The 26558-nt window shown below is 42.5% G+C and overlaps 1 protein-coding gene across 7 annotated transcripts in view; it reads left to right on the forward strand.

The window, feature by feature from the left end:
* Positions 1–7259: 7259 nt before the first annotated feature.
* The window catches only part of ARK2N (arkadia (RNF111) N-terminal like PKA signaling regulator 2N), a 47778-nt gene continuing 28479 nt past the window's right edge, over positions 7260–26558 (forward strand). Inside the window, exons 1-3 of one of the 7 annotated variants that reach the window (XM_082242068.1) lie at positions 7260–7350; positions 20336–20431; positions 24896–25712. In XM_082242068.1, coding sequence (XP_082098194.1) covers positions 24989–25712 — 724 coding nt within the window. In that variant the 5' untranslated portion in view covers positions 7260–7350; positions 20336–20431; positions 24896–24988. Of the gene's footprint in view, positions 7351–20335; positions 20432–22131; positions 22270–24895; positions 25713–26558 lie in introns of those variants that run through there. The other 6 variants (XM_082242062.1, XM_082242064.1, XM_082242065.1 and 3 more) reach the window with 6 other exon arrangements.

The raw sequence follows: 26558 nt of genomic DNA on the forward strand, positions 1-26558 counted from the left end.
GTATGTGTAGCAATCTGATTTGACTGCTGCCCTGAAGGCGGTACTCTTATTGTATACAGGAGCAGAAACCATTTAAGGTTTGATTAACTTTAGGAAGCTTTAGGAAAATCCGAAACCAGTGTGATCAAGCTTTCCGAAAAGACTGGGGTAAATTTATACAATACTTGAAGGACAATTGTAAACATATAGCAACACTAGCAGGATCGACTTAAGAAGACTTGTAATGTTGATGATTCTACCTTTTTACATTTTATTTAAATAATATGACAATGGTAATGGGAAAAGTAATTAGGAAAAAGTACAAATGTGATGATATAGTAAAGAATTAAGGTAACCATGAATCAGGGGGGGGGGGGTGTCGATCAGCTCAAATGAGCAAAAAGCAATGTGAGTAATGAGGATGTATCTATATATTCACTACTGTCTAGGTTTGTCATTTGCAGTGATCATGGTCTTCTGCATATCTGAGGTTGTTGATATTTCTTCCGGCAATCTTAATTCCGGCTTGGGATTCATCCAGCCCAGCCTTTCGCATGATGAATTCTGCATATAAGTTAAAAAAGCAGGAATATCATCATTTCCACTGGCAGTGCTTTCTAAGGCCCATTTGACTTCACTCTCCAGGATGTCTGGCTCAAGGTTAGCAACCACACTACCTGGGGTGTACGAGATATCCATATCTTTCTGGTATAATTCCTCTGTGTATTCTTGCCACCTCTTCTTGATGTCTTCTGCCTCTGTTAGGTCTATATATTATAAAATGGAAACTTAATAAAATATTTAAGGTCCGTATAGTAAAAGCCATGGTTTTCCCAGTAGTGATGTATGGAAGTGAGAGCTGGACCATCAAGAAGGCTGATCGCCGAAGAATTGATGCTTTTGAATTATGGCGCTGGAGGAGACTCTTGAGAGTCCCATGGACTGCAAGAAGATCAAACCTCTCCATTCTGAAGGAAATCAGCCCTGGAAGGACAGATCATGAAGCTGAGGCTCCAATACTTTGGCCACCTCATGAGAAGAGAAGACTCCCTGGAAAAGACCCTGATGTTGGGAAAGATGGAGGGCAGAAGGAGAAGGGGACGACAGAGGACGAGATGGTTGGACAGTGTTCTTGAAGCTACCAGCATGAGTTTGACCAAACTGCGGGAGGCAGTGGAAGACAGGAGTGCCTGGCGTGCTCTGGTCCATGGGGTCACGAAGAGTCGGACACGACTAAACGACTAAACAACAACAACAAAATGTGATAATTGAGTTGCTCCAATGTATTGCGGGAAATTTAAATGGCAGCACCCCATTTTTGGCACATGAGAGCTGTCAGAAGCTGCTAGTTTTGTGCACAGCTCCCTTGTGTGGTCTTCATATAGGCCTGTGAGAGTTGTTTGGTTTGCCTGTTTTGTTTCTTTGCAGGTCATTTTGTGTTGCCGCGGCAAGGAGAAAAGTGGCTGCTAAGTTTAATAACATATATAACATTACATGCAATTGTATTGCATTATTTGCTTGTTATAATGATAAATAACCCAGTCATAATGAAATCATATATGTGTGTGTGTGTATACACACACACATATATGTATACACACACACATATACACACACACATATATGTATACACACACACATATACACACACACACATATATAGAAACACACATATACATGCATATATATATATATACACACACATACACACACATATATATATAGAAACACACATATACATGCATATATATATATATATATATATACACACACACACACACACACATATACGTAGGTATAGGTACATGGATATTTTTTTTTTCCATTTGCGGAACCTTGTGATTCATGTTCGGTGTGCTTTTGTAACGTTTGACGTGCGTTATCTTATTTTATTTCGTTTGTGTTGCGCTTAGCGAGGAACCTTCCCGCTCCTCCTGTCAGCGGCCGTGGGGAGAAGCGCGCCCATTTCGCCCTCCCTGAGGGAAACTCGTGGGAGGCGCGCGAGGGGCTCCGCTTTCCCGCCCAATGCGTGCGCACTCCCGGGAGCCGCTAGGCGGCGCTGCCGCGGCGCGCGCGCCCTCGCGTCAGCCGCTCTTCCCTCCCGCCGCCTCCCTCTTCGCCTTTCCCCCTCCGTCGACGAAGCCGCCGCTGCCGCCGCCGCCGGAAGTGACGCCGAAGGGAGCCGGAGCCGAGGCGAGCCCAGCGGCCTCTCTCCTTCCCTCCCTGCGGTGACATTTCCGCTCCCTCCCCGCTGGGCCGAGGAGGAGGAGGAGGAGAGGGCGAGGGCGAGCCGGTGGTGACGGAGGGAGGACACCCGGCCCCTCATGCTCGAGCTGCTCCCTTCCGCGGGGCCTGAGGCCGGGAGGAGCCTCGGCGGCGGCGGCGGCGGCCCTAGTGGTGAGTGGCCCCCTTTCCCAAGCGGCCCTCCTCGAGAATCCAGGCCCCACAGTCGGGGGGGGGACCCCCGCTAGCCGCCCCCTCGACCCATAGGAAGGCTGGGGGGGGGGAGTTGGGTTCGAGAGCGCGCACGGCGGCAAGTTTTGAGGCTCTCGACCTTGGTCGGCCTCCGTTTTCGCCTTGTCGCCTGGCAACGCTTCATCCGAGCCCCCCCCCCGCGCCTCAAATCTTGAGGCTTAAAGAGAGGGGGCAGGTGGAGAGGAGGGCTGCTCTCTTTCAAACCCTCCCCCCCCACCCGCACACTATTCGTTCCTTTGCCCCCCCTCACCACCTCAAAAGAAACCAGCGCTTCTCCCCGGGGCGTGTAGCTGTTTATTGAGTGGGGGGGGTGCAAGGGGGTCAGGAGGCAGAGACCCACCCCCCCCTTAAGGAAAGCTGCCCTGTCAGTTTTCCTTAAGAGGAGCTGGTTGGCATGGCCCTGTAATTCTTCGCAGGGTTGAGAAATGAGGGGATGGGGAAGGTTCGGGCCAGGGGTTTTTATTTTTGAGGGGGGGAGGGCTGCACCAGATGTAGAATTAACTAGCCATGGCTCTGCTGCTTCTCATCTGCTCCATGCCTAACCTTGAAATAGTGAAATGTGGAGGAAATAGTCCCATCTCCTCTCTTTTGTGTTTTCGCGGAAACTTAGAATCATAGAATCATAGAGTTGGAAGAGACCACAAGGGCCATCGAGTCCAACCCCCTGCCAAGCAGGAAACACCATCAGAGCACTCCTGACATATGGTTGTCAAGCCTCCGCTTAAAGACCTCCAAAGAAGGAGACTCCATCACACTCCTTGGCAGCAAATTCCACTGTCGAACAGCTCTTACTGTCAGGAAGTTCTTCCTTATGTTTAGGTGGAATCTTCTTTCTTGTAGTTTGGATCCATTGCTCCGTGTCCGCTTCTCTGGAGCAGCAGAAAACAACCTTTCTCCCTCCTCTATAAGAAAGAAGGGGATGAGCGGCTTTTCCTTGAGTCAGTGCTTCTTTGGGGGTGATGGTTTTCTCACCTGTAGCACATCACACCCACCCGCTCTTTTTTGCTTACCACCATGGACACACTGGCTGCCTCTGTCAGCCTCCCCAACTTAAGTCTGTGCCTAAGGGACATCATCTCAGAAGTTTATTCCTTTGGTTCCAATGGGATCCTTTAGTATATGTGTTTAACATGTATGATAAAGAAGTTCTTCTTGGTGGAAAGAGAGGGCCTAATAGAATAGCTGTGAGAGATCAGAGGGGTGAAGTGTAGATGGGGAACCTGGGCCTCTGAATGTTGTGACTTCAACTCCCATCACTTCCAATTAGTATGGCTAGTGGTCAAGGGTGATAAGAGCTGTAGTCGAACAATACCACAGAACCCTCACTCCTGTGGTAAATGAAAACCATGAGCCTCCTTCTATGTGGGTAACTTTGTAATCTTTCTTTCATTTTGGAAAGAAGCGGGAATGCCTCCTTTTCTATTCACTAATGGAGTTTAATGTACTAGAGTGCACTTTCCCCCAGAAACAAGATTGCCGTGATATGTGTATGTAGTGGCAAGGGTGGTAGAGTTTGCTTAGAAACTTAATATGGCTCTCCCTTGGGGCAAGTTCAAATGTAGATATATTGGCCAGGTTGGTACGACACTGTAAGCCATAGTTTAATTTATACTGTGAATAGGCTGAATGGCCAACCTGCTGGTGTTTGCTGTTGAAATTACAGGCACTTTGTGCCTCCCCAATCCTGCCTGTCCAGAGCCAGCTTGGCTTCATGGTACAAGTTTTCCAGTCAAACAATGAGTGGCAAGGCAAACAAATGGTGGTTGGTTTGGAGAAAGCAAATTATGAGTATGGGCTCGCACATGATGTGAAGCCTGCTTCTGCTTTGTTTCCTCCCTGGTGCACTGAAGGAAAGAGCTGGGGAGCAGTCAAGTGTGATCTTCGGAGCAGCAGGCATTAGCTTGCTGCTTGCTCATCGTAAACCGTTGTATATTTTAAACTCCGTTTTTAAGTGACATGCAATCCAGGACATTCTTGTTAATCTATCCTAATCCACCTTTTTCAATTGAAAATTATTCCAGATTGGTTGTTAGTTAATATTTCCTTTGCGGCATGGTGATCTGATCTGTACTGACCTCCTATCCCTCTATAAGGCTGCAAAGATATTAGGTGTTAAACCTTTTCCCCTTGCCCTCTTCTCTCCCTCCCTCTCCCCATTCCTTTGAATATTTTATCTGCCATGGTTAGCAAAGGTGGAAACAAGCCAGAGGTGTAATTGTAATACAACTGTCTGGCTTCAAGTAAAGAATTCTTTTCAGCTGGGTTAATGACAGTAAATGATAAATATAGCTGCTTTGAATTTCTGTGACCTGACACATTGCTCTAGTGAAGTTTAATTTGTAGATTTAGCAACTATTTTTACAAGCCCTGTGGGCTGTTGAGTAATAATAGTGACTGCTGTAGGTCACTTAATAAGAATAATTTATAATGTTGGAGGACATCATTTTTTATTCTTAGAGCAAAATGTATGATGTTATTGATGAGCCCATAATTCAGCATCAACAAATCATTCAAAGCAAATGTTCTTCCCGCAATAGCCAGAGGACCACTACATGCTTCTGTTTGTAGAATGCACACAAATTCAAAGGAGAGTTTACTATTTTGCAAGTGACAACAAGCCAGATGTCCATGGACATGATGGGTTTTTTAACATTGGTGAGAGCTTTGATGTAACAGGACAGCAGGAATAGAGTGTGGATGGGCTTTTCTTGCAATAATTGTGGAAACCCAAATGTTACCTTTGTTTGATTATTATTTCTATATACTTAGCTCATTTTAAATTAGTTCAGAATTTAGATAGCATTCTAACATTTGTTGCTTTTCATTCGCAAAGTGTAACATTCCAGATTAAAGGGGCAAAATGTGCATACTTCAACAATGCCATTTTTTGCATCAAGTGTTGTCTAGAGTAGGGCGGTCCAACTTTTCATACCAAGTGGACCTACAGGACTTGCGGGCCACACACTGGCCTGTTGCGGGGGTGGGGTGGGGTGGGAGGCCAAAATTTGATAACCCCACTTGTGCTGCCTTCCAAAAGCTGGCTGATGAGGTGTTGGACTTTGGGAAGGAGGTGTGAGGATTCTGACAGGGTCCTACAGTCCTCCCATCTGCTTCCTAAAGCTGAGAAATTGCTAACCAGGCAGGAGCACTCTAGGACCTTGTTAGAGTCCTCATTCCTTCTTCCCAAAACCAAGAGCCTTGCTTGACTTTCAGGAGCAATTCTTTGGAGAATGTGAGGAGCTGTTGTGGGAAGGAAGCCTGAACTATCTCTTCTGTATGAGTGGGACACCATGTGCAGTGCTTCATATTCTGATCTGTGACTACAGAATGTGGGTTAGAATCCCAAACACAAATGAAGAGCCTTCATGTTTCATTTATACACATTTTCTCTTTCTGTTGGATTGACAGTCCCTAAGCTGTCACTTTCCCCTATGTGGATAGGACTACAGCAACAGTTAGTATGAAATGTTGTCTGATAGTGCTGTTTCTACTATCCCCTAGCGCTTGAATGGTACTGGTTCATTTTCTCAAAAGTATTGCTGTTGCTTTTTTAAAAACGCACATGTAGGTATGAATGTTGTTAATTTGCAAATGCTGTAGAGAAGGGGTAGTAGTAATCTGCTGCCCTGCAGATGTTGCTGAACTACAACTCATCATCAATATCATCTCTTTATTTGCAGCCATCTGACCATTTAAATGTTTTATAACAACTAACAATTGACAATTAATAACATTAACAAAGATGCACATGAATGCAACTAAAAACACAGAATTATAATGCTAGCAGTTTGTGTGTGTATATATAGCCATCATAAGTGGTCTAATATGGATGGCCACATTCAAAAACTTTGCCGCTTGCCCTATGACTGACTTATTGGAGCCCTCAAGCAGACTGTAGATCAGGCACCCCCAAACTCTGCCCTCCAGATGTTTTGGGAGTACAATTCCCATCATCCCTGACCAGTGGTCCTGTTAACTAGGGATGATGGGAGTTGTAGTCCAAAAACAGCTGGAACCCCAAGTTTGGGGATGCCTGCTGTAGATCCTTCCTAGCTTCTTGTTACAAGGGCAGCATTTATTGTTCATTTGTGGTTTTATTGTTTCTGCCTTCTAAAAAATTGAAAGGAATAGCACGAAACCTTTCTGAAGTATTGCGACTCTGGGGGATCCAGTTTATGAGGACATTTTGAGTTCATTTGCTGTTGATAACAGGCTCTGAATAAAATAAGCTGCATAAAGGACAAATATATCTTGTTCTAATTGTGAGGTTCTTTCCTTTGTACTTTAGTCTTCCCTAAAAGCAGCAGTAATATTTTTCTGTCTCAAGAGGGGAGTTCTCAACTGATATACTGAGAATGACTGAGCAATAAACTTGAGGAATACTCTCATGGTTCTTCCATAGCTGGAGGAGTTAATTAGTGTCTGTGTTTGGCTAGGTATAAGGATCAAAGAATTAACACTGAAATATAGAAGGCTCCTCAAATGTGTTAAACATAGCTGCAAAATTAGATCTGTATCATTGATTATGATAATAACTATGTTTTAATATTTTACCAAGATCGGTGGTGATGGATGTTGGATAACATGATCTGCAAAGCGCCTGTACTGTGTTGGAAGCACTTACGGAAATGTTTCAAAGTACATGTTTACTCTAGCCAATAAAATTGAAAAATATATTAAAGGTAAAGAGAAGATCAAGCTTTTTGGTGTCTTAGAGAATGTAAGCATTGCAAATAATGCTTCTTAAATGGTTTTGAAACCTGACAATTTTCGTCTTTGAATTATTTAAACCTCTGTCTCTTCAGGTTCTAATTATGGGACGCCTCATCCCACGCTGGCTAGTGAAATAAAAGAGAGAGGAACAGAATAGGTGTACCTTTAACCATCACTGCGAAAGTAGTTAACTGAAATGCTAAAAGTGGCATCTGAGGAAATGCAATTACACCTCAGTCCCTTCCTCCTTTTGTGGTGTTTCATTTTGCTTTTTTTTTAAAGAGAATAAACATGTAAAGGCAATTTCCTTCCAAATGCCCACTTTTCTTTGCAAATATATGCCTTAGTTGCTATTTCTCAGAGCTGCTTGTAGAATGTGAACTTTTGAAGCAGAGAGACCAAGTATATGGCAAAAGGTCTTAGATATTCTGAGCAATATAACTGACGTGCTTGTGATATGTTGTTTATCTGTGGTCAATGATATGAGGAAGTTGTGTACCGAAAAGAGAAACTGATCCAGAGTGGATTTTTATTACTTGGCGACTTCAAGTGTAATTTTATCAGCTCTTGTTAATGGTGCTAATTTCCTAGTAGTGTGTGTGCATGTGCTTTTTGGAGGATGGGATGAAGTGTGAAAAAGACATAGAGAAGAAGAAAAAGTGGGATAATTGGCTATACTTATCTATTCACCTAGTTACGCTATTCAGAAGTCCCCAATTGCCCTTGTAATGTAGTTTTTATTACTTTAGATCAGAGGATTTCAATTTTTGGGGGTCCACGGCTCCCTTGACCAACTACATTCTTTTTGCAGCACCCCTGTGGGGCTCAGGAGCCCAGTTATGTCACCCCTTGCCTGCAGAGCTGGTAGCCCCTCACCTTTTTCGAACGCCCTCCCTTGTGGAGTGTGCCTTCACCCTCCTCTCCTGTCCTTGGGAGTGCTTTGGGCAGCTACTGTCGCTGTCCCTGGTCTCTGAGCTGCCTCCCCTGCCCCAAAGAGAGGTGCCTCCCACTGCTCCACAGGGGCCTGGGAAGCACCCCCTGGCTAGCCCCAGAGCCACCATTTTTCTGGAGAGCCGGAGAGCCAGGGCTGCTGGAACAAACAGCTGTGCAAGCCTTTTGGAGGCAGAGACATGAGAGGGCATCAGAGGAGGGAAGGAAAGAGGGACAGAGGCCAGTGTTGCCCACAGCACCCCTGACCATCATTCAAGGCACCCCAGGGTGCCACGGCACACTGGTTGGAAACCACTTTTTTATTTATAAACATCCCTGTTTTTTATAGACTGGCATATAGCACTCAGTTTTCTGTTTAAAGGGTCCACATTTAGGAAGGTATTAAACTAAGCTTTACTCAGAACAGACCTGTTGAATTTCATGGCACTAGTTTAATCATGGGCTACTTTGAGTAAAACTTAGCTGACTGCCACCCCTAATTATTTAAGTGTAATTGCAAAAATAAATGACAGCTGTCAGAGCTGCTTCCAGATCCTAGCTCACAGAGGATCACGCTAGCCAGCAATCACTTTGTAAAAGTCTTTATTGAGTTACAGTTTCCATTCTCCAGCTGCTGCGTGCAACTCTACGTCTTATGGGTTAGACCAGCGAAGCTCCGTCTGAGTCTCCGCCCCCTGTACACCAGCTAAGTACCCTAGCCTTACTCCACCTTTTCCGCCTGACCGTTCTTCTCTGGGTCCCTCTGCCCCCCGTGGTCTCTTCCTTTCTGGACGCTTCTGACGCTGACCCCCCGGACCCTTCTGTCTCCTTGCGTCGGGCTTTAGGACCTGGCTCCCTTTCCGGGCTGCTTACTGCACCACCTTCCTGTGTATTTGAACTTGGCGCGCGCGCCCAACCTTCCACTTGCCGCCTGACCGTTTCCTCGCTCCCTGATGGAGGTGTGGCCACTCCTGACTCATGCCCTCCCTCCTGCTGCGAGCTGCCAGAGCTCGGTACCTGGCGCCCTTCCTCTCCACTGCGTTCTGTTGGTGATGCTGGCCCCGATTTCCAACTGCTGCTCTCTGAGCCCCCTCTGGACCCTTCTTCCTGGGGTGTCCCCCTAAGCTTCCCCCTTGCTCTGGCCACTGGCGCTCCTTCCTGTGAATCTTCTGATTCACTGGAAAGACTCGGAGATCTCGGGTCGTCCTCATCACTCATCTTTTCTTCTGCCTCCTCCCCCTCGCTCTCTGTTTCCTCCCTTGCCCTCGCCTCTGCTCCTGAACCCCTGACAACAGCGTTTAGGATTTCTTCCCTTCTTGTCTTTGGATAGTGTTCAGTGTAGGGGAATAGGCAAAGTGGTTGATTTGGATATACCAGACCCAATTTCAGTTGTTTGCTATGTCATTAATTTCACTGGCGCCATTAGCTACCTCATAGCCAAGCGTACCTCAAGTGGTTGTGAAGATAATGAAAATTCTAGCTGTGCCACCTTGAGCTGAAAGAAAAGTGGGATAGATTTGTAACAAATTTGGGTGTAGGAAGAGTTAATGAACTTTCAGTTTTGGGTCCCCCCCCCCCATATAGCAAACAGTAAAAAAAACACAACAACCACAAAGCAAGTGTGACAAGTCTTTGTGCAAAACTATAAAGTTGAAGGAATTAATGGAAACCTGCATTAAATGAATGGGTAAAAAATGGGGGGGGGGATTGACAAATTTGCAGTACAGCGGCATTTGTGAATTGGCAGCTTTCACTCTTACCGGTGCTGATTCCTGTGCTTTCCTGAAATGTCTAAATCAAGGGTGGTAACTGGGGTAACAGCTGGCAGAGGAACAGTTAAGCAACCCCCTCCCTTTCCCCCCAAGTCGGCTCCCCTGTGGATGCCTTCCTCCACTTTGCACATCAGCAGCAAACACAGGATTGGGAATCCTGCAGTTACCACCAAACCTCTAGTTTAACAGAGCTTAATCAATAATATGCTTTTTCACCCATGCAACCCAACCCTGTGCATGCTTATGCAAGAGTAAGTCACAGAGTTCAGTGGGACTTTCCCTTTGAATAACTGTATTTGGCTTAAGAGTTCAGCCCTAGAAAGGAAAGATAGTTGAAGTTGGGGTTGTTTTTTTTAAAAAAGGTTCATCTCCACTTCAGCAACCCCTCTGCCCACTTCAATTTAAGATAGAGCTTTAGTATTGCTCTTTAGGGCTTAGATAAAACTAAGAATTAGAGTTGCTTGACTCCGTGGGTATCACTGCTATGAAATATCATCCCCAAGTATATTTATAGTATGCTTTCAAAAGTGAACTAACGAAACCAGGTGATAAAAAAAACGTGCTAATGTCACTACTTATCTATATTATTTATATTAGTATGGCTTCTTTTAAAGAGTTCCACTACAGAAGCGCTATTTTTAATAGAATTATTCTCCGTGGTGACGATGAGCTTCTGCTACAAATGTGATAGCAATAAATACCTAGCACCGTAAACATTGTCTGTCTTAGAAGCAATCCAAGATACAATTTATTTTGGGATTAATAAATAAGATGATGCCTCTCATATCTGTTCCAGCATAAACAGAGTCACTATGCTAGCTTTAAGGTTTAGATTGTGAATTTACAATACACATTTTCCTACGTCAGATACAGACTGCAGCCTACCATTATAATCAAAAACTTCTAGACAATCTGTTGTATTCAGTAACTTGTTTTCAGGCATGTCTTCTAAAGATTAGTATGGCTTTCCTTTTTGAGAGGAAGTGGTCAAGTACGGTGAATCCCCACATGTGTTTCTGTCTATTGTCATTTGCATTTGTTGCTTTGTAGATACTGTGACTTTGGCTCGGTCCAATGTATTGTTTGAAATAGGAAAGATTTTCTTTAAAATCTTTCTTTACATTGAAAAAATGTTGCAGACCGCTTTGTCTTGAAGTCAAGGTTAGCTGCCTTTAAGGTCTGTATAAGAGTTACCAGTATGTGTCAGTGGAAAGCTTGTGTGCTTCTTAATTTGATTGTCTCAGAATAACATGACAAAGACACTCTTATCAATTTTATTATACTAGCTCAGCAACAATAATCAAACTGATCTCCATAGAAATGTTGTTTTGTAATATTAAAAAATACATACTGAAATTGTAAGTGGTGCAATTTGGGTATTTCTTTACAAAACATCTAAACTTCAGGGAACCTATTAATTCAAGATGTTACAGCAGGACTCGTTCTTGCACAATTGCAGTTGTTGCCCAAAGCATACAGAAATGAAGTAATATGTGTGAATTTATTTTATAGCATTTGTGTTTCACCTTTCCTCCAAGGAGCACAGGGCAACATGCATAGGGTAATCTCGTATCACAGCATCTCAGTCCATATTGGTGATCTATGTCATTTCAGCCTGTAGCAGTAAATTAGGCTGAAAGCTAGTGTCTTGCCCAGAGTCACCCACTGAACTTCATGGTTGAGTTTGCACATGGGCCTTCCTGATCTAATTCCCAGCACACTGGGCCCCATTTAAGTTGCATGTTGAATTAAATGTCTATTTCCAAGGTTATTTGACTTTCCCTTTCTTAAAGGTTCGTTGCTAGTTGCCATACACACTCCTAACTCAGGGATTTTTTAGGTGATGTTATCTACAGAGTTCTTTATCCAGGTCTGTGGTTAATTCTAATTTATGTAAAATGCTTGCATAAATCTCACCAGTTTTCAATCCAAATTTTAGTGACCCAAAAGATAGAAAGCTTGTCTTTCCTCAGATGTTAGGGCCCTGAAGGTTTTTTTATTTTTATTTCCAGCGCAGCATCTTTTAGATTTTAGTTGATTTTCCTTTACTTACTGTGATAAGAAAAATCAAGGCAAGAGCCTCTGAGACATCTGTTTCTAAATGCTTACAAGCTTCTAATATGGAGGCTTACAAAGTAACCAGGGCCCCCTTTGCAGAAAATGTATTAGCCCCCTTTGGCATTTTTATTTGTTTGTTCCAACCAAGCAGTCTGTTCTTACCTGGCTGTGTTTCAAATGTATTCTTCCCAATTTTGTGTGTGTGTACTGCTTTGATACTACCCAGTTTGAAATGGCATTGTCTTGGGTGCTAGTGCAGCCGTCCTTCGTTGGAACAAAAAGTGCATATTTCTCTATACTTTACTGATGGGAAGAGATAAGTGTATTTGTTTTGGAAGACTTTCGTCTTGTTTTGTATCTGGGACTTACGTAATGGCTTTACCAGATGACTGACTGTGGGCTTGTAATTGAGTTTCATTTTATTTTATTAATGTTTTGCCAGTCCAGGGGGAAAGGGGTGGATGGGCAGTATAGTCTATGTTTTATGGGTGGAGAGACGATCATTGTTGTTACTGAAGGGTTGCTTTATGATACTGTTATTGTTCAAGTTCAAATAGTGAAGGTTAGTGTTATAGGAAGCTCTGAAATAACTCCTGGAGCCTGGTCCTAAGGAGTCCATCTGAGAAAATGATTTGGTATTTTCTGCCTCATACTGGTCAGAGGGGAAAAGTACCCAGTATAGTGTGGCACCTGCAGTAATTGCAGGAGGACAACTTTGCAGGTAAGAGCCTAAGTTGACCATTTCCTCAGTGTTCGAAAGTGGTCAGAATTATCCATGTTTTGGATAGTAAGTGGCCTGAAACCTGAACCAAGGAACTTTGGCTGAATCTACTGTGTTGTCTCAAACAGCTAAGAAATCTGTTCTTGCTTCTACAAACATCTTTTAGTTTTACGAGACTATGGAATTATAGAATGCAGTGGTGATACTTGTTTACATTTAGCAGGACTTCAGCAAAGTCTTGACAGTTCAGTTTCAGTGAGGATTTTAAAATCACCTGTCAGTTTTCAATCCACCCCCTTGATTTGCCAGTTTTGCCTAGCTTTTTCAATAATGTGTTCCCAGGAATAGCAGAGCCTGTGCTATAGGAAGAATTATTAAAGTCTCTGTTTTAATGTAGCCAGTGTGATGAAAGGGGAAAGGGTATGGTTTTTCGTGTGTTGTTTGAGAACAGAGTTTAATGCAAGTCAGCTCAATGCAGTCACCTCCATTAACTGCTGAAATTCAAAATGTCAGTTCTTTGAGGATGTTTAAGGCCATGGGGTTGAACTAGATCTTCTGTTTACATGAAGGACTTCTCTCACTTTTGATGGCAGTTGATGAGTGCTTAATGCTGCGCCATAGAATAAAAGCTGTAACTTTAAAAGTCTCCAATAGAAATTGTAGAAACACCGTGCAGTATGATTAAAGACACCTTTAAAAAAATCTGTAGCCTGAAGAAACATCATGCATCACCTGTTGAATTGCTTATACAATTGTTCTTTGGACAAAATGCACCAACTGGTTTTGATCTTTCAGCACTCTACAAATTAAACTTGATTTAGAATTTTGAATTCAGGGATGTCCAGTTTTGAAAATAAACCTTGACTAGGTACTAGGCCACTGTTAGTGAAATTGTTATATCAGCTCAGTGATAAGGGTAAACAGTGCTGAACCCTCTGAACTTTTAAAAATAGACTTTGAAGGTGTAATTTCTACTTCATTCACCTCATTGACTGTAACCCTTACCCTAATGGTGAGCATGTTTGGAATTATGTGACAGATTTTTTTCTTGTATCGTATTATCAAATTTCAGGTTTTTTTAAAAAAAGGAAAGGATAGATTTTAACAAGATCATGAGAACTGAAGCCAGAAATAAGCCTTCAGAGAGAGCCTGTGGCCCTCTAGGTTTTGCTGGCTGATAACTCCCAGCATTCCTGATCATTTGCCATGCTATCTGGGACTAATGGGAGTCGTAGTCCAAGAACAATGGAGAGCCACAGGTTCTGCATCCATGACATGGGTTATATTTGGCTTGATTCTGTAATCCCATTGCTCTGGGTGGAATTCAACAATGCGCTATGTTGAATGCTCTGTCTGAGCAAGCTTACCAGATGGAGTAATCCCTCTCCATGCACTGTTCCAGGAGGTTTCCAAAGCCAGTTTTGGAGTGGGCATGGGGAGGAAAGGAGGGAAAACCTAATTGTGTAAGTAGAAGCCCTTACACAGGGCTTCTCTCGGGACTGATGAATCCCACCCTCTGTTAGGTTGCTTTCTGTGGTTTGCTGATCCGATGATCCTCCCTTCCTGGCCCGTATATCTTCTCCAATGGGGATTTAGAAGCCATCAAGATCATAACTGGAAACCAAAGAGAAATGACAGCTCCTTTTTTTTGCTTCAACAAAGGCTCAAAGATTAGAATATAATAAGAATGAGCACATTGATTCACCATTCAGTTATCAGTAGGTGCAGTAATTTTGTAACATGCAATGAAATGCACCAGTTGAATGACTACCAGTTTGACACTTGGTTTACGAAAGCAGTTTATTTTCCTGAATCATCAGGAAAAACTTGTACTATCTTAAAGGATGTATGTGTGAAAAAACTGTGGAGCTGTTTATTCTTAACACACACAAAGGCCCTGAACTGACAACCTACAACTGCAAGACACATGCAGTTATTTGTAGTATCTTTATACTGACAGGCAAATGTTTACTTATTTTATATTGCATATATTTACGTAAGTGTTTACCTGTCAGTTAGTAGCGTTTCAGCTGTCAGAATTTCATGAGAATAATCCAGCACAAAGATACATAATTGCCCAATGCCATTCATTGAGACTTAACAGCATGCAGATAAAATCTTAATAGTTTACAGCAGAAGGATTAGTATCATCAGGTATTGCCCTGAGGTGAAAGCGTATGCCATGCAACCCTGCTGCCACTTCAACTTAACAAGTCAAATACAATATCGGTAGGATATGATATCTACTAGCTGTAACCTTGCAAATGATCTCTCCAAATCTATGAATGCTACTTGTTGGAAATATTGAGCAGAATTCCTAAAATGTTGATTGAGGTATTGATTCCAGGAATGTAGACAGAGATGCTCAAATACCATTTTAGCAATATTTGGTGTCCTTAAAAGAGAACTGTTTCTTACCCCAGAGATCTTAATAGTTTAATTGTCTAGACACTGAAGTTGGGAGGGAGATGTCTTATGTTGCAATGCTAATATTTCAGAATTGTTCACGAGTTGGTTATTTGTAATACAGGAAATGCTTCATTTCATAGCTTCTGTAACAAAGGGCAAATAAATGCGCCTCCCTATCACTGCATTTTCCCTCTTGAAGCTGCGCTGCTTTTCCAGCCACAAAGTGGAATGTCTCCATTGCATTGGTGTGATGTACTACATAGAATGCTTAACTTGGGCCAGGGAGATATGATTGATTGATTTTGATATGTTTGTGTGGCACAGAACACCCCAAGTTGACACAGAAAAAATAAGGAGTTATCAATGGCCACTTGTGTTCTATGTGGTGATTCAAGGCTTAAATTCCACCCTAAATGACATTTATCAAACACAGATGTGTCAGCAGTTCCAAGAACAGGATTCCTTTCTTGCTTACCTTCATCCTTATTTGTGTACCTCCTAAGCCCAAGGTAGATTGTCATATTGTGAGCTCTGTTGGATCAGTCTGATGGTTCAGCTAGTCTAGCATTTTGTTTCTGGGAGGTGTGCCGGCAAGATGTGAAGGCATTGACCCTCTCCTCCTGTATTGATCCCAGCATCTCTTACTCAGAGGTGTACATTCTGACATCCCATTTAGCTGTTATGGCTGATATCTGTTGATAGACTCTTTACTCCTTGATGCTAAGCAGTTGAATGGAAAAAACAAAACAAGAAGTACTATTTCACACTACAGACTCATAAGCAACTTACAATTTCACTGCCATGATATGTGGTAATGACCACAAGCTTAGATGGCTTCACATTAGAAATTAGAAATTCATCAAGAAGCGAAGGGGCTCCTGAGTTATTTTAAGAGGTCCCCCCCCCCATCCACTCTCTCCATGTTGTTTGTCATTTAAAAACAAAAAACCAACAAATGTCCCCCTACATTTTTGTTTTTCTAGATTTAAAAACCCCCAGGAAATATTGTCAAGTCTTTCCACATGGGTAAAACTCTCCAGACTCTTGATTATTTTAATTACCCCTTTCCTCACCTTTTCCAGTTGTATGATCTCTTTTTTGAGATGAAATAACTAAAATTGCTCACTGTGTTGCAAATGCAGTTGCATCATACCTTTTTTCCTCAGCCTGTATTGAGTGTTTGACTAGCTTGGCATAGTAGCTTGGGCTTTGAGCTTTTTATATTGTGCCCAAACCTTTTAGATTTTGATGGGCAACACCCTATGCCATGCCAATGGATGTGATGGAACTTCCTTTTCTCCTGTTTTCTCCATGTTTGGGAGCATCCCTCAACCCCCCAGTGCAGATTAGAGGGGTTGCAAGAGTGAGGAGAGGAAGAGTTAAGTCTGTTTTAGCAAGTGGAAATCGGTTGATCCGAATGTGGTGTCCCATTTACATTACTACCCTATGTTTCCACCTTCTTAAACTTTTATTAAATATGTTGTAGCTTTCAAAATGCACAGGATGTTCTACAGACAGTAATAAATATACTTCCCCTCCTCTTAGTGCTGGCTTGGGTATATTGTCTGCTGAGCACTAAATAGAAGCAGTCTGTTTTCTTAACCCTCATTTGTTTATGCAAAGCTTGCTGAAACAGTGCTCTAATTTCATCCTTTCATCTCTTGTTTCACTCATCATCTAGTTGGACAGAGTAGACCCCACTGCGTCTAGGGTGGCTGCTCAGGCTAATTTATTAATTGTCTGGTGAAGTGCCAGAGTAATTTCCCAGAGCCTTTGGTAGAATGGGGGCAAAACATTTCCTTCCATAAAAACTTGATTTCTAAACTTAGTCTTCCTTAAACTAAAAACTCGTGAATTATTTTTTTTTGAATGCGTGAAATGCTCTACTTGCACAGCATGTTCAGTGTGCCTTCTATAATAATCTTCAATCTACAGCATCAGAGAATTCTAATTGTAAGATATATGTAGCATAAGTAATAGATCTATTAAAATTATAAGGCATATGCAATATTATTAATAGATCTGTTAATACTATCTATTAATCCTGTGACTGGGACTGTTTTCTGCCCATTTGTTGTGCTTGTTAATGAACAATCAATCAATCAAGGCAGCTTACAACACAGAAAAAAATTACATTATTACAGACATAAGTACTCATAAACAATAAATAAAACATCAAAAGGTACACAGCCAAATTGAACAATTTCCACATAAATCATAAGATCTAAGATAAAGATACAAAATAATAATAATAATATCAGTAACAGTAACACCCCCCCCCCCAACAATACTGCAGCTCAATAATAGTCTGTTCAGCAACCTTAGCTTTTGAAGCTGGAGTCAGTTAGGGCACCACCCTCCCAGGCCAGGTGAATAAAAAGACCTGCAAGGCCGGGAGCAGGTCTTCCAGGACTCATGGCCAAGATGAAGCATTGCTCTCTGAATTAGTTTTGTTTGCCTTCAATGACAACATATAGCTAAATGACATCAAATAAATAATGTTGATGAAGCAGTGATCAATGGGAAATGCAGATGGCAGTGAAGTGGTTAAGATTCGGGTAGGTGGTTTGATTGGGGAACTCAACCTTCCAAAAGGTCGTCTTCCACACCAACTTGACTCAACCTTAGTTTTTGAAGAAAAGAGGCTAGCTTTTAGGTTTCTTTGTGTTGCAAATAATTTTAACTAGATATGAGCGAAAGTATATACCCAGGTGATTTTGCTAGAATCCTAGCTTTGCAGCTGTGGCTGTAAAGAAAATTGAGGAAGAAAATGTGATGGAAGTATAGAATGGAGTGGAGTGGAGATGCATCATTTTTGCTGCACCCCCCTTATTGCAGGGATAATAGAACCTACCGTATTTTTCACCCTATAGGACGCACCGGCCCATAGGACGCACCTAGTTTTTTGGGGGGGAAATCAAGGGAAAATTTTTATTTCCCCCCCAGGTTTGCACAGCCATCCACAAGCTAGAAGAGGGAGACGGAGTGCTAGGTCTCCCCCTTCTGCCTTCAGGGACAGCCTCCCTAGCCTCTGCGGGGCAGCGCAACCATCCCCAAGCTAGAAGAGAGAGACGAGCGCTCCGTCTCCCTTTTCTGCCTTCAGGGACAGCTTGCCCCGCTGTCCCCGGAGTTTGTGGGGCTGGCGGGGGGAGAAGCAAGCTTGCTTCTCCCCCCCCAAGCCTCCAGATCAGGTCGGGGAATAGCGGGGTGGCGGCGCTCCGCCACCCCACTATCCCCCGAGCTTGTGGGGCTGGCGGGGGGGGGGAGAAGCAGGCTTGTTTCTCCCCCCCCCGCCAGCCTCCAGATCAGGTCGGGGAATAGCGGGGTGGCGGCGCTGCGCCTCCCCGCTGTCCCCCAGCTTTTGGGCTGCAGGCTGCTGCCCGCAAGCCTTGCGAGCCCGCGGGACATCCCACCGGGCTTGCAAGACTTGCGGATAGCTTCCTGAAGCCTGGAGAGCGAGAGGGGTCATGCGCACCGACCCCTCTCGCTCTCCAGGCTTCAGCGAAAGCCTGCATTCGCCCCATAGGACGCACACACATTTCCCCTTCATTTTTGGAGGGAAAAAAGTGTGTCCTATAGGGCGTAAAATACGGTATGTCCTTCCAGATGTGGTTGAATTCCAGTTCCTCCCATCACTCTTAGCCAACATGGCCAGTAGTTGGGGATGAGCAAAATTATAAGGATATGGACCACTGGACAACTGTTCAGCATGGTGAAATAATTATTTGCAGGAAGGTACTCTTTAATTTCCTCAGGATTGGGGGGGGGACCCCACACACATAACCTACCCTACTTGAACTAGTCATATCCTTACCATTTTTGCTGTTCAGCATCAAGTAATGCAGATGTAGCTTGTCATCAAAACTCAGTGAAGCCTACTTGGAGAAGCTTGACAAGAAAACTCTTCTTACAGCATTCCAATTCCAGCCCAGTACAGTACTTAAATTAGCACTCCTGTTGTAACTCTCAAAACATTTAGTAAGTGCTAGACTTCAACTGAAATGTCTGGTTTCCTTCAAAGTTATGACCTAAAAAACAACACTATGAGCCTTTTTACCAGCTTAAGCCTGCAGAAATACATTGAAAGAAAAATGAAGCCTTCGCTAACCATGGTCTGGTGCATCATTGTAATATATTTACATCTTGTTTGGAGTTAATTGTAGCCTTGCACAGGAGTTGACTGATTATCATCACGTGAGGTTGCTTGCTTTCGACCTTCCTCCGCCCAACATGTACATAGTGGGGTTTGTGAGAGAGGATGCAAGCACTGTCCTGTTCTTTCCTTCATGAGGAGTGAATGGCTTTATATGAGTGAGAATGTTGGTTTTACAGTCATAATGAAGCCTCTCAAAATTGGATGATTATTATTTACTTCCCATGAGGCATATTGATGTGATTTACAATATTGCATGTTGCATTTAGAAAAACAATTAAAAACTCTTAATTATACATCCATCCATCCATCCATCCATCCATCCATAACATTAATTCAGATCCAGGACAAAAACCAACTGGGATAAAGATTGATGACAAATTACAGCAGTTGGTTTTAATTTGGAACCCTATTAGACATCCACTCATATAGTGACCAGAAGGTAAGAGAATGTTATCTGAAAATAGCAAAGATAGGTCTCAATACAAAGTTCAGTGACCACTGGTGTAAGAAAAATACATGGGTATGCCATTGTCTAAAGTTCATGCACTTGTCTTTTCTGCATTCAAGAATTTGGCTGGACACATGTGAAAAGGCTGACTTTTGATTAAACACGTGCAGGGTTAAGTAGTGAATCTTGCAAAATTTCAGTCTGTGGTTGGTTACTGATGTGTCAGCAAAGAGAGCTGGTCAGGCAGGCATTTACCACTGTCCCTTGTTAAATAAAATGACTAGACTTAAAAAAATATGGAGTGCTTTCCCTCATGTTTAAATGTACAAACGGTTGTTGTAATTGCAATTGTAATTCTAATGCAGCATACTCATAACCCAGAGAGAAGGTTAACTGTCGGCTTATGAGTAAGGAAAATGCATTTGTGTTCCTGCGCAATGTACAGGCTATGCAAAGGAGATAATCTTTAGGAGTATTGGCCATGCTTGTGGATATATACATACAGATAGGGAATTCTATATAAGGAGAAGAACCTACTAATTCGATTTCACCTTTCTTGAAAACTTGTTGAATGATAAGAACCTGCTAAACTTTTGCTGGTTTTGTTTGTTTGTTTGTTTCGCTGCGTTTAAAAAAAAGTTTTTTTACATGTGAGTTTTTGTTTGCTTTTGTAGTGAGTTTGGTGGTCAAAAACAGCCAGAATGACAACTTTGGGCACTCAAGTCTTCTGTCCACAGAACAGGTACAGCAGTGACAGCAGTAGCTGAAGGGTGAGTCCTTATCTTATACTCTTCATGTACAACAGCTCTTTTCATCATCTGAGCATGAGAAATAACAAGACAATCCATAATGTATCAATTTTATTAACTGTCATAGATAAGAGGCAGTTATCGCATCAAATAACTACGCAGCAAAAAACTGAGCTTGTAAGTGGTAATTTCTCTCCTATTGCATATTAACTGATAGATTGGATGGGTTGTATCCACATTGATACTCACAGTCATACTCAGAGTAGACCCACTGAAAGTAATGGACATAAGTAACTTAGGTATGTTTATTCATATGGCTCTACTCAGAGTAGAACATTGTTAACTACAACTCCATGAGTGCGAATTTAGCCTGAGGCAACTGCTGCTTTGGTAGCCACTAGAAACAGAAGTTGCTAAATTAACTACCCACTCTCAAGTAGTTGAACTCTTCTGTGTGTTCTTTGACTAAATATTGTATAGAATCTTTTAAACTGTCTTAGCTTATTTATGTCTGTCCAGTGTATGTGTTTTGCTGTAATTCATTGGTACAGCATGTGTTTTGCATGCAGCAGGTCAGAGTTCAAGAGCTGGGGAAATATATCTGAAGCATTAAAAAGCGTTAAAAAGCTAACGTCAGTCAGGGCAGACCATGGGTCAGAAAACCTCAGGCCAAGGGCCTGAAGTTTATTTGTGGAGAACCTTCTGTGGGCTGCATGCAGTGGCAGGTGTTACCAGAGGCAAAATGGGTAGAGTAGTGGCTGTGACTTGCTATTTTTGCATTCCAGCCTTGCAAAAGTCATGGGTTTTACACTTGCACGCAACTCTCTATCCTCCACTTAGGCTCCAGATGTGTGGGATTGTGACATGTCACATGTCTTTGTTTACATTCTAGCACTGATTGCTGGAGTCTTGTGAGCAGAAATTGAGATACGCTGTTCCGTTCTGTGTAGCTATCGCTTTTGCAGTTCTCTCTCCGAGGAAGAAAGACGCAGAGAGAAGCCATATTTTCTTTGTTTTGTTACTTTGGATTTTGTGCGCAATAAATTAGGGTTAGATGTTACACCTCAAGGCTCAGTTTCTGTTTGGACTCTGCTAGTCATGTGCTCATGTCCTTGGAGATGGGTCACATCAGCCTGGAGTGATGATGGGCAACGCTGCGTTGTAGGGAGGCACTGGCCTTGGCGTTATCACCCAAAAACATAGTCACAGTTCAAGCACACAGTCCACTCAGGCAAAAACAATTTAGGAGGATGCAGAACAGGGGGGGGGGGTCAGGAGTGTGTGGCCTGAGAGATTCCTGGAGTACCTCATTTGAACCCTGGGCCAGAGGTTTCTCCAACCAGTACAGACAATACTGACCTAGTTAAATCAGTGGTCTGACTTTATATAAGGCACATTCCAGGGTTCCTAAATAAGCCGGAAACAGCTAGAGGTCAGAATGTTGCATTGAAGAGAAAAAATGCTTAGATAAGCATTTATTTCTTTTATAAAATGTATTTATTTCATCAAATCTGTTTTAGATAAACATGAAGCATAAGATTCCTTTTCATAAAGGGTGTGGATGCTGGGCTAATGAATTCCTAAATATACTACTCTCTATTAACCGGAGCTTGAATTAAAAAGATAACATTGTGGCTGAATTTTTTCAGGGATAGAAATAAACGTTTTCTCGTATTCAGTTGCCTCTTCTTATACTGTTTCCTCTGCCACATCTCACAAGTTTATCTGGGTCAGTCTAGGCCAGTACTTGTAAACGAGACCTTAAAGAAGAACCTGAATGTTGCATGAAGTAATGATATCAGTGCACCGTGAGCGGCACGTTTACTTCTAAGCAAGTACTTAGCTTGTCTTCTTGTATAGTAAGCCAGCAGCATACTTCTGTTTATAAATGAGAAGTCTGAAGAACATGGCCCTTAATACTTTTTATAGTTAATGGTTAAGTAAATACTGAAAGTTATTTTTGTTTCATATTCTCTCTATATTTCTCTTTCACTCTGTGATGAAGTGATCCTTTCCATGTAGCTAGTTTTAGAAATACAGTGGTACCTCTGGTTACGTACTTAATTCGTTCCGGAGGTCTGTTCTTAACTTTAAACTGTTCATAACCTGAAGCACCACTTTAGCTAATGGGGCCTCCCGCTGCTGCTGTGCCGCCGCCGTGTGATTTCTTTTCTCATCCTGAAGCAAAGTTCTTAACCCGAGGTATTATTTCTAGGTTAGCGGAGTCTGTAACCTGAAGCGTATTTAACCCGAGGTACCACTGTAATTGTAAAATAATTTACAATTGGCATCCTCAGTGAAGTAAATTTGTAGCTTTCCTGTGTGTATTTTTCTTATACTGTTGCTAAGTGTAAAACAGCTGATTTTCATGCCAAAGGCCCCCTTTCAATCCCTGCTATCTTGAGGTACAGCTAGGTGAGACTTCTGTCTGAAACATTGCAGAGTTGATGCCAGTTATATACTGAGGTAGATGAACTAATGGTCTGACTTGGTATAAAGCCTTTTCCTAGGTCGGTTCAGACTTGTGTAAGAGGTAGGCAGCCTTGCCCCTCTTTCCAGCTCAACCTTTAAACTTGTTTATGTCCCACGAAAACCAGAGGGGCTTCTGTGTAATGTTTAAGCATCTCTAGATAGTGACATTTGCCATTTCCCACCTATGAATCACCTCTAGTCTGGTTTAAATACCTATCCCTAGTAAGCACATATAGTATAAATATAACTGAAGCACTTTCATTCAGCATAGCTGTGCATGAGTACATCTGGAGAGTCATATAGCCACACATGACATGCAGAATCCTAAGAATCGCTTCACATTTTTTCACATGTTTTGTTTTTAAAGTAGGCTGCTGTCTACTTTAAAACACCTTTCCTGTGGAATTTCCCTGTATCTTAAGGTGATCGTTTCTATAGCACTTCTCATTGTTTAAAGTGATTCCTGTCCTCTATGTTTATCATCTCAGAACTTTAAACTCCCACCCAGCCAGGGAAGGTGACTACAATTTTAGTGTCCCACAACCAGGACTTTGTCCACTGAGCAACTAATGTTGGAAGAGCAGTGCGTTTGTTTGAGACTGGGGGACAGGACAGGGGACATGTGGACAGAATTATTTAGCATTGTTCCACTTCTCTCTGAAAAAAAGTACCCGTATTGCTTTGTAAGCATTACATTTTTCTGCACCCGATTTTAAACTGTAAGAAGCACCCTTGACCATTTTAAAGAGCACAGTCATTGTGGAGAAACATTTTATCAAGTGGGCAGTACTGGCATAGAAGGCTCAAAATCCAGAAGGTGGTCCCCAAACCAGTGGACATTTCTTTGGACAGAAATGATACTCACAGTAAAACTGTACGGTATTAAAGCCTATGAAATCTGACCATGGAAGCCAAATATCTAAAAGGTTAGCTAAAGAAATAGATAAATAGATAAAGAAAAATATTAATGTAGCCACAGAAAGACATGAGTCGGGATGCAGACCCATGTTAACTATTTGATAGAATATGAAGATTAAGTCCTGATATGGTCTAAATAGGATATAGTCTAAATTTGTCTGCCGTATACACATTTTGAAGCCCTACTTAACCTCCCGCCGTCATTATTATTGTGAATGTGAGCAACTGGCATCAACCCTTGAAACAGAGTAATAATAATTTAGGCTGAGATAACATTCCATATACTGAGTTATATGTTTGAGCAGTTGGGTACAGTTCTGAGTCATTCTGCTTCTGGCCTTCTGTCAGGCTCCAGTTCTTTTTCCTAGTACTGCTATTGTCCATACTTGGCTTGGTAGTGATGGAATGAGGGAGATCAACCTTCATGGCACCTGGAAGTTTGTGGTCTCACTTTAATGAGGAAAGGGGAACTGATCTATTTGCTTACTATTGTGCGCTGATCTGAAAGCCTTGCAAGAAGGAGGCCTTTGCTTCTTACTGCTGTTGATGGAGAGGAATTTGGATCAGCTCCCAGACTTCAATATCAGTGGGAGGTGTGTGTGTGCCCAAACTACTTGAGTGAATGGTCATTTCTGCCACTGTTCTGATTCCTGATAAATGGGAAGAATTTTCCCTCCTGGGCCCAGTGCTGCTTCACACCACTGGTACATCACTAAATTGCTAGCAAGAAACCTTGGGCTGGAACTCCGTAGTGTACCCAAATGTGCTCTTTAGTTGGACCTTATGTTTGAAGCAAAGCATGTCTTAACAGAAGTCCCCAAGAGGCTAATTTCTTGACTCTTCAGCACAGCTTGACCCTCTCTGGGAAGTATTGTGTGGGGGGGGGGAGCCTGAAATTTGTTGGGAAAGTGTTACGCCCCAACTGAGTTGCCAGTTTAAAATAAAGGGGTTCAGTAAACTTATTGATTTCTTCTATATAACCAGCAAGATCCTTTGCACTCTCCCATGGTTGTTTCAAATTCTCCATAAAGTACCGTAATTTTGCTACTATGTCACTGCCAAACCTGTTCATTTGTTCTGTGTGTTCTCCTGCAGGTTGCTTTCCTCCTGAAGCCCTTGGCTAATTTGCGCTGTCCGCTAGACTCTGTGATCCATGCTTTGAGACCAGGAGAGACTTAGAATTTTGAAATGAAGATGGAGGCAGCAGACAAAGTAGAAGAACTCATTGACCCAGAGGTTCCATCAAAACTCCCAGAAAAACAAGAAGCAGCTCTGTGTGAAGAGGGACCTGTAGAACTAGAAATGCGTGCCCAGAAAGAGAGCGGAGCTGCTGTGGAGGATTCGACAGTGCTTGCCTCAATGCCATGCTTGCTGATGGAACTGAGACGAGACTCGTCAGAATCTCAGCTAGCATCAACAGAGAGTGACAAACCAACAGCTGGCCGTGTTTATGAGAGTGACTCTTCCAACCATTGCATGCTGTCCCCTTCTTCCAGTGGGCACTTGGCTGATTCAGACACTCTGTCTTCCGCAGAAGAGAACGAGCCCAGCCAAGCTGAAGCAACTATAGAAGGAGATGCTTCTGCGGTATCAGGGTCTACTGTTGGGAGGAAATCCAGGCGGTCAAGGTCGGAGAGTGAAACCTCAACAATGGCTGCAAAGAAAAACCGGCAGTCTAGTGATAAGCAGAATGGTCGTGTCGCTAAGGTCAAAGGTCATCGGAGCCAAAAGCACAAAGAGAGAATTCGGTTATTGAGGCAGAAACGGGAGGCAGCTGCCCGCAAGAAATACAACCTGCTGCAGGACAGCAGTACCAGTGATAGTGACCTGACCTGTGACTCAAGCACGAGTTCATCAGATGATGATGAAGAAGTTTCAGGGAGCAGCAAGACAATCACTGCAGAGATACCAGGTAGAGGATGTTTTTTAAACTGAACTGGTAAAGCTCCTACCGTCATTTCTCAGCTGTCCTGCTAAATTTAGAGGAGCGACACTTGAGAAAATAGAAATAATAAACTAGGAGAACTGCAACTCTATGTAAATTTGAGGGCTGCAGTATGTGAAATGTTTTAAAGTTGGGTCCTGGGGTTTTTGAATGTTCTTATTTGCAGAATTGAAAATTTAAAAAACTGGTAATGGTGAGTTGAGTTCCAGACCCTGCTTTTCTGCCCCCACTAGTTAACATCAGTGTGGCTTAGACAGATATATTTAAAACAGCCTAGTTTGAAGCTATTTTATTACAAATGGATTATTCTTTTAAAATGCTGCAACTGTTCCTGTATCTGCATCTGAAACACCATGGGGCATAGTTTTGCTGTTGGAGAAGGCCACGTTCTCTCCAATACTGAATTTAACGGTGCACTTTCCAACTTCATTTTAGTGCATGATAAACTGGTTCAGCTTCGTTGTGTGTTACAATTAGGTGAGCTGGTTACTTCAGAACCTATATGAGGAATATTTTGCACATTGATTGCAAATTAATAGCCTCCGCACTACCCCTCAGTTTCAGAAGCCAGAGGGTTTCAATGTCCTCTGTTGCATGGATTGCACAATTACTAATATCATTTTTCCTGCTGCATCCATATTGTGTGACTGAGAGGTGAAATATCTTGGCCATTCTTACGATCAAATACTGGAAGGTGCATTTTGGACAGCTTTCCATTTGTTTAAGGCCTGCATTATTCCTTTATCCCAAATAGCATGAGGAGGAATATGTATCTTCTACTTGACATATGGTAATCAAAATAACTGCATTTTA

The sequence above is a fragment of the Podarcis vaucheri genome (genome assembly GCF_965113315.1).
Source record: "Podarcis vaucheri genome assembly, chromosome: 11".
NCBI classification, from domain to species: domain Eukaryota; kingdom Metazoa; phylum Chordata; class Lepidosauria; order Squamata; family Lacertidae; genus Podarcis; species Podarcis vaucheri.